Source organism: Crassostrea angulata, chromosome 10 (assembly GCF_025612915.1).
Source record: "Crassostrea angulata isolate pt1a10 chromosome 10, ASM2561291v2, whole genome shotgun sequence".
Classification (NCBI taxonomy): Eukaryota; Metazoa; Mollusca; class Bivalvia; order Ostreida; family Ostreidae; genus Magallana; species Magallana angulata.
In genome coordinates, this window is record NC_069120.1 from 41,603,087 (window position 1) to 41,615,811 (window position 12,725).

The following is a 12,725-nucleotide window of genomic DNA, read 5'->3' on the forward strand; positions in this document are numbered from 1 at the left end:
ATTAGTCAGTTTTTTTAGTTAACCATTTCTGTTTGAATATTGAGGAAAAGGTACTAGATAGCACTGCCACATTTTGAAACTAAAGGAAAAGAAGCTAGCCTGCCTGCATTATTCCAAAGCATAGTAAACGCTGCAAGTTAAGCATTAAATAAAGCAAAGAAATTCATGCAGTTTCTACCACAGTTTTGCAACTCTGCTGCAGCAGTAGCCATTAAAGCAGCGAATAATTCTGATCATTTCGTGTCTTATTTTTTAGATGGAAGAACATACGTACATAGACGATTGAAATAAAATAAACTGAAAAAACAAACTTAAAGAAAAAAGTCACACACAGAGTATTTCAACTGTTGGATTTATATTTCAGTTCCGTCCCAACCTCGTAACATTAGGCAGGAGGTGACCGGACCAAACACGATCAACGTCTCTTGGGAGCCACCTAGTCAGACCAGGAACCCCGTCAAGGAGTACTGGGTGTACTACAATGACACCTATCTAAAGCAGGAAAACAAGGCGGTGGTCCCCGGTACTCAAAACAGGTACCAGCTCCAGGACCTGACCCCCAACACAGTGTACACCATCAAGGTCTCTGCCCTCTCCGAGAAAGGGGAGGGGGCTGCCACTCGCATCATCCAGGCCATCACCCAAGACTTTGGTATGTATTTTTTGTCATACCCTGTATATTTTATAAAGAATTGTTAGAAGACTTTGGTATATTTTTTTTGTCATACCCTGTATGTTTTATAAAATTTTGATAGAAGACTTTGGTATGATTTTTTTTTCGTACCCTGTACACATTTCAAAAACTATTGATACACATTATTTGACCATGAAATGAAAGGGACCATATGGCAAGATTACTTGGGTTTCTCCAGAGCAGAGAAACAACCTCTTTTTTTATTGTTTTACTTGTTCACCATGTGGTACTTTTCCCTACCCATTTTTCTTTTCACTGCATAGTCCAATAGCAAAGTTTTTTATTACATGTCCGTCTGTGTTGTGAATATTGTTACTTCTTGTATTGAGACACATTTTATTATCATCATGACTGTTTTTAACGATTTTCTGGATAGCCAATGAAATGTTGGGTAAGTGTTGGGTACTAAGATTTGTTTACTGTAGATGGTTGTTAAGGTATTTTGGGTATTCTTGGTTTTTAAAAGAAAGTAGTTTGGAATGTTTCAGGTCAAGGTCATTTTAATAGGTTTATAATTTTTTTCAAAATTAAAACTTTTAAAGGTCATTGAAAGATTTTGATAAAAGGTCAAAGGTTGATTTGGAATTGGATTTTAAAAAAAAGCCATTGGTTATAGTCAAGTAAAATGCATGAATTAAGTTTCGAATTTGGATTAGAGTTTTAATTCAACTGGACAATTTCTAACCAGGGTCACAAGGTTTTTATCCTCTCCTTCATTTCTTCGTTATTATTTTGTCTAACTATCTACGTTTAGCTTTAAATGTGTTTGTGTCATTATTACTTTTTTGATTTTGTGTACTTTCAATATTTTATTATCTTACTGTTGTGAGAATAAGTCATTCAATCATTAAAATATTTCTATTTTTTTTTTTAATCATAGCACCATTATAATTTTCATTTTTAAATGTAAATGCAAAAAATCAAAGAAAATCAGATTTTTTTCTAAGATAAGAATTCATCATTGTATGATGGGTCCATATTAGCATCCATAGCAGGATCATTCCATAAACCTGAAATGTGATTTGATTTCCAAAATATGATGCAGGTATTTGCACTGTTAATTGCAATTCCATTTCACAGTGTTGAAAAAGAAAACCTCAGTTTTAATGCACACTATTGAACGCTATCCATTATGCAAATATTCCGTTTATTCAGGTGATTTATGAATTGCTTTTTGATAGTTTTTAACGGAGAGACGCTTGACTCACAACCTGAGCACTTGTATCTACAAAATACTTGTAGAAAAGCATGCAGGATATTTTGATGGCGATGGAAAACAGACAAAACTATTATAGCGTGCTGCATCAGATGCATTCAACTTTTATCACTTTGCATGTCGGCATTAAATAATGGATGCTAATAAATGGTACCATGATGCAAAAATTAGAATAAATCATTATATTCTTTGTATATTTTTAATTTCATTCATTGCATGATTTTTGCATGTTAAACTTTTTTTTTGTTTATATGTGTTATTTATTCTCATTTTCTTTTTCCCCCAAAAAAACCCTTTGACACCACTACACTATAGTTCCAAGCGCCGCCCCACAAGCTGTTAGCGGAATGCCATACAAAGATTCCAGAAGTATCAAAGTCACTTGGAAACCTCCCCCCAAAGATCAGCAAAATGGGGAGATTCAAGGCTATAAGATATTTTATGTGAAAAACGAAAAGAGTCAGACTGATCAGGATGCAAAAAGCGTCTCAGTGGAGGCTGAGGAGATAGTCTTGGGCGAGCTCGAGATATTTACCGAGTATAAGATCTGGGTTATAGCCTTTACCACTGTGGGAGATGGTCCTCGTTCTCAGCCCATACGAGTTTGGACTAACGAAGATGGTAGGTATACTGCCCGCCCGATTTTAAGCAAATCATCACCTTGCATTGACTTAATTCTTTGGATCATGGATGACGCCGTTGTTTTTTTTTCCTGTTTCCTCGGTGTTATGTTACTTGTTTTGGATTTAGACAGATTGACAGATTTGTTATTTGAACCCTAAAAAATCATGCAGGTTTTTGGGATTTCTTAAGAAGTGCTGAAAGATAAAGTTGCTGTTTTAGAATGACAGACCTTGTTTTTTTAGAAAGATAAAAAGGAATAAAAAAGAAATTGCATGATTTTTCGGTTTCAGAATTGCATCATTCATCTTCATTACAGATCTTTATGTTTTGAAAATCAGTGTCATGAGAACCATTTTTAAACAGACATGTGACTTCAATGGCCATGTTTTTATCTTGCGATATCAATAGCTCTGCAATAAAGTGGAATGTTAGAAACGAACCCTTTTTTCACTGAAACTTCCTCCATGTTTAAAGTCACATCTCTGGATTAATTGTCATTTTCACACAATCGCTTTTGCTGTTCTGTCATTGCACATTTGTTGTTAAGTTTTTGAAGAATTAAGATTTGGGGGAGGGATAGAATGATTTCATTTCATCATCACTTTCATCATTATATATGAAAACTTAATCCTTTCATAATGATCAGTACCATCATCAACAATCTTGTCTTTTCTGAATCATCATCCATATCATCTTCACCAGTTTCATTTTATCATCATCATCATAATCCTCATCCTTGCCCTATGATCAAAACAAAGTATTTCTAACATTTTAACCTAAAAGTAAACGGCTAATCATGATGCTTCTTAGTGAATTTGGAAGAAATTGAAATACACTTACACCATTATGCAACATGAAAAAAAACATGTATTCAAGAACTTTGGGGGGGAGGGGGATAGAATACACTCTGAAAACCATTGTGCAACATGAAAAAAACATGTATGTCCAGAGTCTGTTCTATTTCACCAGCGGTTGGTGAGTCGGTACTGGTAGATGGATGTCTTCCACATGTTCCTAGTCATTTAAGTGCAAGGACCTGACGTTGATACATACACATCTGCATGAAATCTACTCTCTACTAGGCTAATTAATTGGAAGGAGATTCATTAATCAACAGGGGGAGGGAGTCGGGGTATGAGGACCTGGTATTTTAAATAAAGCCAAAACAGATCAACACGAATTAGCTGGAATCATTTGATTGGAAACTGTTTCAAGTTCCATACATCTAAAATAAATAAACAGTTTTACTGTAGGATGTAAGTTTGGTTAATTAAACATCTACACTGGTTGTAGACGGGCTTTTTCTAGATCCCTTTCATCCATGACTAATCGCATTCAATGAGTTTTCATGATCATTGCTTTGGTAGCATTAACTCCATGCAAACCCTAATCACAAGTCACTATCATTGAATTCTCGTCATCAAGTGAATCTGTCTGGACCAGAATAATAACTCTGTAATAATATTCTTGGACATTTGATTACCTGTTCTATAACTAGGCAGCTACTTTTGATGTGGGTTAACCAAACTGATTAACTGGTTATTTTGCTGTGGGTGTTGGTTTTTATTCTAATAAACTGAATTAACCCGTACTGACAAGAGATCGTAGTGAGTTCTCCCCCTTGTACACAAACCTGAAATGCAATCACTATAGTGTCACTCTAGTAGGTAAGTGGAAACTTTCCAATGTTGATGTGGTCTTTGTGTTACACACTTTGCATGTTTGGTGTTGCATGTACTTGTTAGTCTTTTCTTTCTCTTTTCCATTCTTTCTACCAGCATTACTCAAACCTATATATTTGAATATACTGTTCTTCCTTTGATTTGTTCACTATATTTTTATTTGCCCAAAGTAAAAAAAAAAGCCACACACAAACAATTGTCATAAAACATAGTTAAGATTCTTTCTTTGTTAATTGATAAAAAAGATAGTTTAATGATAAGAAGAGAACCACAAACAAAACAAAACAGAAGAACCCCACACACATGAACATATTAATTATACTCAGATGAGTTTTTGATAGGATATGAAAAGAAAATTAAGACAGGATGGACATGAGCTATCCTGTGGCATGAGTGGGACTGTACGTGTCTCAATGTGAATTGGCAGCCAATTGGGGCTGGAGCAATGTTGTTGAGATGCTAGATTAACTGTCTGAGAGAATGCAACTACTGACTGCAACTGATGATCATTCTGTTGTGTGATCTTTTTGACTGCATTTACAGAATATTTCTTTTCATGGGAGATTATGCATATTTATAATGAATTTCTTAGATTATTTCTCTAGTAGATAAAAAGTGCACCGTCTAAAGGAAATACAAGATAACATCATTTAGATGCATGTTCTATTAAAAATTCAATTAACCAAGGAAAGGAGATGAAAAAAGTTTATCATTACTTTACATCCATATTGCAGTTTATGGAGTTAATGTTAACAAAGTCAAACTGAACTTTACAGTGCCGAATGAACCTGTTAAGGTTACTGCTGAGGCGATCAACTCTACAGCCATGTTTGTGGAATGGAGACCACCGGAGGGTCGCGGCAGCAACGGAATAATCCGTGGATATTACGTCTACTACTACGAGACAAATAATAAAGATGAAATGGTGGGACAGGAACTGGTTCATGACACACATGATGGAAACAGAAACGAGGCGGTCATTACGAACCTGAAGGCGGACACTGTGTACTCCGTGCAGGTGGCAGGGTACACACGCAGGGGTGACGGAAAACGCAGCAAGAAAAGGACCATCAACACCAAAGGGGCAGGTATGCATCGCAGAAGAAACTGTCAATTTAAAGGTTAACAAGTGTCCATAAAAGGAAGACCCTCAATAAAGTCATAATTGGTCCTCTCTATACTCAAGCATTATTTTCCCAGAGTCAAGTAAAAATAGATATGTTCTTGCTTAAAAAAAAGGGGGGGGGTAATGATTTAGGGCTAGGTTTGAGATCAATTTGATCAGTCAATTATTACAGCTAGAGCTCACAAAATGTGAAGTTAATCAAATTTGAATTGAAATATAACAGATTATTTGTTGAAATTTTTTTTCAATCATACTGCATAAGTCTGTATACCTGTGGTATAGTGTAATTGAATGCAGTCTCATTGGGTTAGCTGCAAATATCAAAAGGGTTTCTGTAAATTTGGGTTTGGCAACTCGCAACAGAAGATAAAGATCTGTTTCAATTTCAGCTGCAGTGTAATGAGTATGTTGCAAAATATCTAATGCACAGGAGACTACCGATAGATGAAAGTGTATTAAGTAATGGGATGTCCTCACACTAGAGAAATGAGTTGTTTATATGCATACAAAATATTTCGACTTGAAAGTCTCGGCAGATTGAAATTGATAATGAAATAACATGCTTCAATAAAACAGACATAAACAAGTTGTAAAATTGCAGTTCTCATCAAATATTTCTAATTTTTTTCTAGGCATTGATTTTTTGGATACAAAAAATATAAAATTTGTCAGAATTGAATGTGTCAGTGGAAATGATTCTTTAGAGACATGGATTTTTCAAAAAGTTTCTAATGGAACTGACAAACTTTAGCATAAAACCCTTTCAGTCATTTGAAATAAATTGCAATCCTAAGGGAAGTGTTGTGTAAGATGCATGGAGCATTCATAAAATCTGTCCTTATATTTATTTAGTTCCTACCCCACCACGAGATCTGCATGCTTCGTTGCTGGACACGTTACAAGTCCATGTGACATGGAAGATACCCAGAGAATTGTATGGCCAGTTGCTAGGTTACCAGGTCATCTGGGGTCGCAAGGGGGAATCCTATCAGATGCTGAATCTTCCCTCACACCGGATGAGTTACATCTCTGATGTTTTAGGTTTGTTAACAGGAAATAATTTTCCGAGAGTTAAGGAGGCTTGTTGGTCAACAAATTAACCGTCAGGTCGACCTTAAAGTTCTAGACATGGTGATTTAACCTATAAACCTTTATTTGGTAAAGAAACTTCCACAACTATTAGCTTTAAAATTTTGAATTATTGAAAATCAATGCTTCTGAATACATCACATCAAATTTATTGATTATTTTCAAGTACATTACAAAGTTTTGTCAGCAGTGATGATTTGTGCTTAGGTCCAAACACAGTTTCACTTCAGGTTTGCCAGAGTAACTGCATAGGAGAGTTGATTAAAATAAACTCCCAAAAGTGAGTGTTCACTCTTTACTCTTATGATTTCAGAAAAAGGGGCCACATATGAATTTAGAGTTAAGGCTAAAAATGAAGTTGGACTTGGTGAGAGAGCATCAGCTATCATCATTACCCCTGATGGTGGTATGAAATATTTTTAACAGTTAAAAGAAAAAATTGAATTCAAATATCTTATTGGTATTTTCATGGCTAAGTTTGTAATTCACCTACTGTTCAAATCTTCCAATTTGACAAATGCATCATAACCAATTAAATAATGCACAAAATAGTATATAATTATTAAATAAAAGCATTTCTTTGGATTTTTTACAGAGCTGTTTTATGCTCAAGCCCAGGGGCCTTTTATTATTCAATTTCTACCTTTTATGTATATGTCTTCGTATATTATTTTACTTTAGTCCCTGACGGAGCCCCTCAGAATTTCTCCGGGGATAGCTTATCCGAGACCAGCATTCTCCTCGAATGGGATCTTCCTGCCAAGCACCTGCAGAATGGAGAGATTGTCATGTACCAGCTTCTGTATCGTAAACTTGGTTCTAACATAGAGGAAGAACTGAACGTGACCGGGCTACAGTACGAAGTGAAGGGACTGGATATGAACACGGACTACGTATTCCGGATCCGCGCTTTCACCAGTATGGGGCCAGGCCCATGGAGTGCCGAGTATCGACATCACACGTTTGGAAAAAGTAAGAATTCAGGAATGATGGTGATTATCTAGGGGCTTGAGCATTTTTTTCAGATATTTATTTAAGAAATGACATAATAATTTTTTTAAACAATATTTTACACTAAGTACTGGCTGAAATGTCATGCTGCCTTCAAAGTTTGTTTCTAGATGTTTTAAGATGTACTGATACTTTAATGGAAAAATTATTTGAATATAAAACAAAATAGCATTCAAGAAAATATTGAATTACAAAATGTTTGCTAGGTTGATTTCATACAAGAGATAACTGTGACATAAATTAAAAAGAAGCACCTATCTCATATATTTCCACACAAGATTAAGAAATTCAACTCGTCGCCAAACTCATAGTTATACAGCTGTGTTTTTCTGATTAACATAAGAGGGCAGTGTATCAAGAATTGACTGTATGTATTCATAAAAAATTTCAGTGCCTGATAAGCCACTGAATGTAAAACTAAGAAGAAAGAGCTCTAACAAGATTGAGGTCACCTGGGATGAACCCAATACAGCGGTATCAGGGTACAGGGTGTACTACAATGAATACCAGACCCCCAACATGGAGGACTGGAGAAAGTTAGACATTGGCCCGTACACGATAGCTGACATTGATATCCCTGATGAAAAGTCAACCTATGTCGTGAAAGTACAGGCCAAGTCTGTCGATGGCAGATTCGGAAATTTATCCGACGCAGCTGTAGATCCTTTTGTCATAGAGCGTGAGTATCAACAACAAAATTAGATATACACTGTACAGTGCAGAAATTATATATCTTAAACAGTAAGGGCAGTAGCAGATATAAATTCATCATGGTTTTGTTTCTATTTTTTTTTTACATTATATGATTAAGGATAATAGGTAAATATTTTTTTTCTTTCGCTAGGTCCAAAGAGTGACCAGGTGCAGAATTTTGAGGTGACTATGCGCACGGCCACAGAGGTCCATTTAAGCTGGGACCCCCCAGCGAAGATTGGTGTTGCCTATTACATGGTAAGGAAGAAAATTGCAGTGGCAACATTCCTGGTTTCTGTACAAAATTTTTTATCATTGAGAATTACTGTTTTATCTTGTATGAAACTTAAATGATCACTTGCTCAAAAAATAATTAGATATTGAGAACCATTTCTCCATTTTCCCATTGGAGATTTTCGTAATTATGTCCTAATAGTTCATCTGTTGTGAATAAAACTTGGGTTTACAGTATATAAATGTTGATTTTACAGTTAAAGTATGACGGTGTCACATCCAAGCGAATGAAGGGCAGGCTGGCAAACCCAGTACATAGAGACATGAGAACAGAAAAGATTTTAGCCAATCAAAAGAGTTGTATTGTCAAAAATCTCTCACCAAAAACTCTGTACACATTCAACATCTCTTCTTTCTATAAAAGTGGAGAATTCGGGCCTCCACAGATGGTCCGAGTATATACACGTCTTTTAGGTAATGTTCAGTCTGTTTTCAAGTCGCCTGAGTGACTCAGTTGACCTATTGAAATTCGTCACTGTTCAATTTTTAACATATATGTGTTTAACTTCGTCACAGCATTGGTGTTTGGTATAGTTCTGATTTTTTCTTTCATTAGCCCCAAAGGTTGTACATCAGCCTCAAATCAAAGGCTACGTAGCGGACTCGGTGATTTTGAGCTTTAACAAAGCTAGCGAGGACAACGGTGACCTGAGCTACTATTATCTTGTGGTGGTACCGAATGATATCGCCATCACTAAGAATCCATCAGACTTCAAAGAGTCCGAGGTTTGTCAAAAATTTCATTCTCTCTAACAAGATCTAAAAAGAAATCATTTAATCTAAGGATAAAAGATCTCTGCTTTTTTTCTTCTTTTTTTTTCTAAATCAAAACGTATGATTTCATACATGTTCATGCTGAGTCTATGAAGATCCTGATCATGTTTTTCTCATTGCATGCTCACAACAGATAGGGTTGAAGTTGAATGAGACCACTAACACGGTAATTGAAACCAAGGCTGTTATTGCGGCGTTAATTCCTGTGATTAGGTGGACCCTGTTGTCTCCTATACTCCATGTTTATATGTGTTGTAGTCTGTCTTAATGGGAATTATTTGTATTTTGTATGTCTGTATCTTTATTCAATTTACAAAGTGTGAGGACCTGGGTGCTTGTTATTGCACAAGTATACATACGTAATCCTGCACGACAATAAACTGTGAATATAATTCTGTGAACAGGTTAACAGCCAATATTTATAGAAGTTCAGTTGTACTTTCAAGCAAAAATTACAGTCAACTTGTGCCCAAACTGACTTTTTTAGCAAAACAAAATGGTGTTCTAAGCTGACAGACATAGCAGTGCTTTGTTTTGATAACAATTAGAGTATTTATCACCTTTCACTGTAACGGTTATTATCATTAACCCCCCATACATTTTTTTTTTTTTCTAGACTCCCGCTTGTCAAAACTACAGTAACTCAGAAAATTTTACAAAGTTTTTCTAAAGCAGCAAAAATTAAAGAAAATAAAAGGAACTATAATTTTAAAAAACCTTTGAAAATGGATTGCATATTCATGTACAGTAGTTGTACATCTATCAAAGTAATCTGTAATCTACAGGTAATAAACCAGTCTGATCTATCAACACAGCATGTTCTCATATAGGAAACGGTGTTTTCATTGAGTTTTTGTTCCCTTCAGTTTGAATCTGTCTGGTACACAACCTGTTTTGTGGTCTAGATGTTATACAGTACCTTTGTGTTTCATTACCATATCCTCATGAAGGCTATGATTGGCTGGATTTTACTTCCCATCACATTTTGTTGGATTTGGTTCATCTTTTATAATACAGATAGCTTTTCTACCTTTTCCCCTTATTCATGTGGTCAGTGAGAGCAACTTAACATTTTCAGCTAGGTGACAATAAAAGAGTAACTGGTACATATATCTGAGTACTGTAGATTCCTTACTTTAAGCAAGTACTTAATTCTGCGAGGCTATCGTTTTGCATCAAACTGTGAGAATATAAAATTGCAAACACTGTTTTCATCATATTTCCTAATAGTTTACATATCCAAAAAATTAAAGCGAGATTTTTAAATCTGCGAGAAGTGCTTCTAGCGATTTCAGGCAGATATTAATTCCTTGCATTTAATAAGGAATTTACAGAACTGGTATATGTTTGTTTCTGTAAACCATGAATTGTTTTACAGTATCATAAAAGATACAGTGATAGTGATGCTTGGAACTTTTTTATCTGCATAAACTTGAATTAATGAAATATTTAATGGCATCAATCTTTAAAGCGTGAGGAACTTTAATGTTTAGTATGCATGTTTCTTTGTTCTAGTTTTACGCTGATCAAACATCGTCAAATGCTGTTTATATCGCTGCAAAGTTCAATGCGGAACAGCTTCCTTCAGATTTTAAACTGGGCGACGATGCAGAATATGGAGGCTTTAAGAACCGCCCACTTGATAAGGACACTCAGTACAATGTCTTCTTGCGAGCTTACACAGTAGATAAGGTATAGTTGGTGAAATTGACGCCTTGTATGTTTCATGGAAAAATATATTTGATTGAGTCAATCAAGTCAATATACCGGTACTCTAAATGTATAATTTTTATCGAAAGCTTTTGTTGCTGAGATTGACTTTTTAAAAAATCAAATGCCTTGATATTGAAAGTCTTTTTATCCAAGAAGCAATAAGGTAACTGTAAAACAAACAAAAAATTATGACCCAGACAATGATAAAAAAAAAAAATGAAATCAAGGAGATTTAATAGATAATCGTTTTTTATTCAAAATACCAATTTGCACCATATGCTTGATCTTAATTCATTTATACCTATCGTTATACATGTATTACAAATTGATTTTTAAATCACTATTTAAGGTAAGGTTTGCGGCTTGAATTTTTTAGGAATTGTGCCAAAGTTACATACCATTTTGTTCACTATACTTAAGTCTTTTTTGTTCATTAAATTCAAATGATTTTGCCGGACCTGTTTTAAAACTAAAAAAGGTCAACGTACATGATTTCAAATTTTCATGTTGATGAAATGTAAATAATTTAATGAAAAATATATACATTTTATATCTTACTAGTATGGGGTTAATGTAGAACTGATGTGAAGTGAATGATATTCTGCTTTATATAGCCAGCCATGACTATTTTTCTTCCAGAGTTTATACAAGTCCAGCGAATATTCTGTATTGTTTCACTTGCAACACTCAAACCCCACCAGTTCAGACCCCGGATACCTGCCCCCTGGTTCCACAGGCTCACAGGAAGAAAGCAGCGGCCCGCTGAAAGAGGATGTTGCAAACTCTAAAAGTGTCATGATTATAATGATTGTAGCTCCTGTCTGTGCTGGCGTTGTTCTCGTTATCATTGGCTGTATTTTGCTGGTGTGGTACATGAGGTATGTGCAATTTAAGATACGCCGAGTCTTACAAACGTTGTTTTCTTTTGCTTTTAACAGGTTCTCTTCACGTCTAGCGAATATTCCAATATATTTCTTGGGAGATACAAAAATGGGAGGCGAGAGCAGGAAAATTCACGATCCCCCGAGGATGCCCCCACAAACCCCAACTACCTGATTGTAGTGGGGGGGTCGGTGTGCGCAGGGCTTGCCCTAGTCTGTTTTGTAGTCTTTTTGATCTGGCTCGGGAGGTCAGTAGTCCCTTGAGGACAATGCAAGGACATCACGGTCCATTGATGTTGTAAAGAATCTCTTAGAAAAAAAAACTATGTTGTGCTGCTTTTATTTATTTTCTTTTTTCTCCTCTCCGTTCCACTATTATCAGTTGGGTTCTCTCATGCACAACTTCTCAAACTCTGTGAGTCTGGCATGGAGGGACCTCCAAACCACAGTGTTGAGAAGTTTCACCAGAAGGGCAGACTTGTCCACTTCTGATTTCTTCTTTGATATGATTTTAAAGGAATTTGGTGTCTGATTTTCATCTTCTAAGTTCACTTTCTATCTAGTCCAAGCCTCTGCTTATGAACTCATTTCGTTGTCACTGTAATTCCTGTTTTGAATTTGAAGCTTCCCGTCCTAAGTTCGTTTCAGTTTCATTCTGTCAATGATGGTCACTTTGTTGTCAGTGGTGGTTTGTATTTGTATATTTTTGTTCCCCCTTTTTTTGATTTTCTGAGTGTCCAATATGATTATTTTATTTCAGCGTATCTGTTGAAATTTGTTTAGATATATGTTTATAGAAATGGTCTTGTTAATGATGTTTACGATATAAAAGGTAGATGTAAACAATACTATACTGATTCCAGGAACAATAAGACTAGATAGTGAGATCCTATTCTTGATACTAGATGCATAGGGAGTTTGATGTTTA

General features: G+C 35.5%; 1 protein-coding gene across 13 annotated transcripts in view; it reads left to right on the forward strand.

Moving 5' to 3' along the window:
* The window catches only part of LOC128165580 (receptor-type tyrosine-protein phosphatase delta-like), an 83,127-nt gene that overhangs the window by 63,498 nt on the left and 6,904 nt on the right, over window positions 1-12,725 (forward strand). For 8 of the 13 annotated variants that reach the window (XM_052830246.1, XM_052830242.1, XM_052830250.1 and 5 more), the window contains 13 exons: window positions 365-652; window positions 2,226-2,531; window positions 4,993-5,304; window positions 6,195-6,383; window positions 6,745-6,837; window positions 7,113-7,403; window positions 7,834-8,121; window positions 8,287-8,393; window positions 8,627-8,843; window positions 8,986-9,155; window positions 9,337-9,369; window positions 10,719-10,895; window positions 11,556-11,794. In XM_052830246.1, the coding sequence (XP_052686206.1) occupies window positions 365-652; window positions 2,226-2,531; window positions 4,993-5,304; window positions 6,195-6,383; window positions 6,745-6,837; window positions 7,113-7,403; window positions 7,834-8,121; window positions 8,287-8,393; window positions 8,627-8,843; window positions 8,986-9,155; window positions 9,337-9,369; window positions 10,719-10,895; window positions 11,556-11,794 (2,710 nt within the window). Of the gene's footprint in view, window positions 1-364; window positions 653-2,225; window positions 2,532-4,992; window positions 5,305-6,194; window positions 6,384-6,744; window positions 6,838-7,112; window positions 7,404-7,833; window positions 8,122-8,286; window positions 8,394-8,626; window positions 8,844-8,985; window positions 9,156-9,336; window positions 9,370-10,718; window positions 10,896-11,555; window positions 11,795-11,854; window positions 12,046-12,725 lie in introns of all 13 variants that reach the window. The other 5 variants (XM_052830248.1, XM_052830254.1, XM_052830249.1 and 2 more) reach the window with 4 other exon arrangements.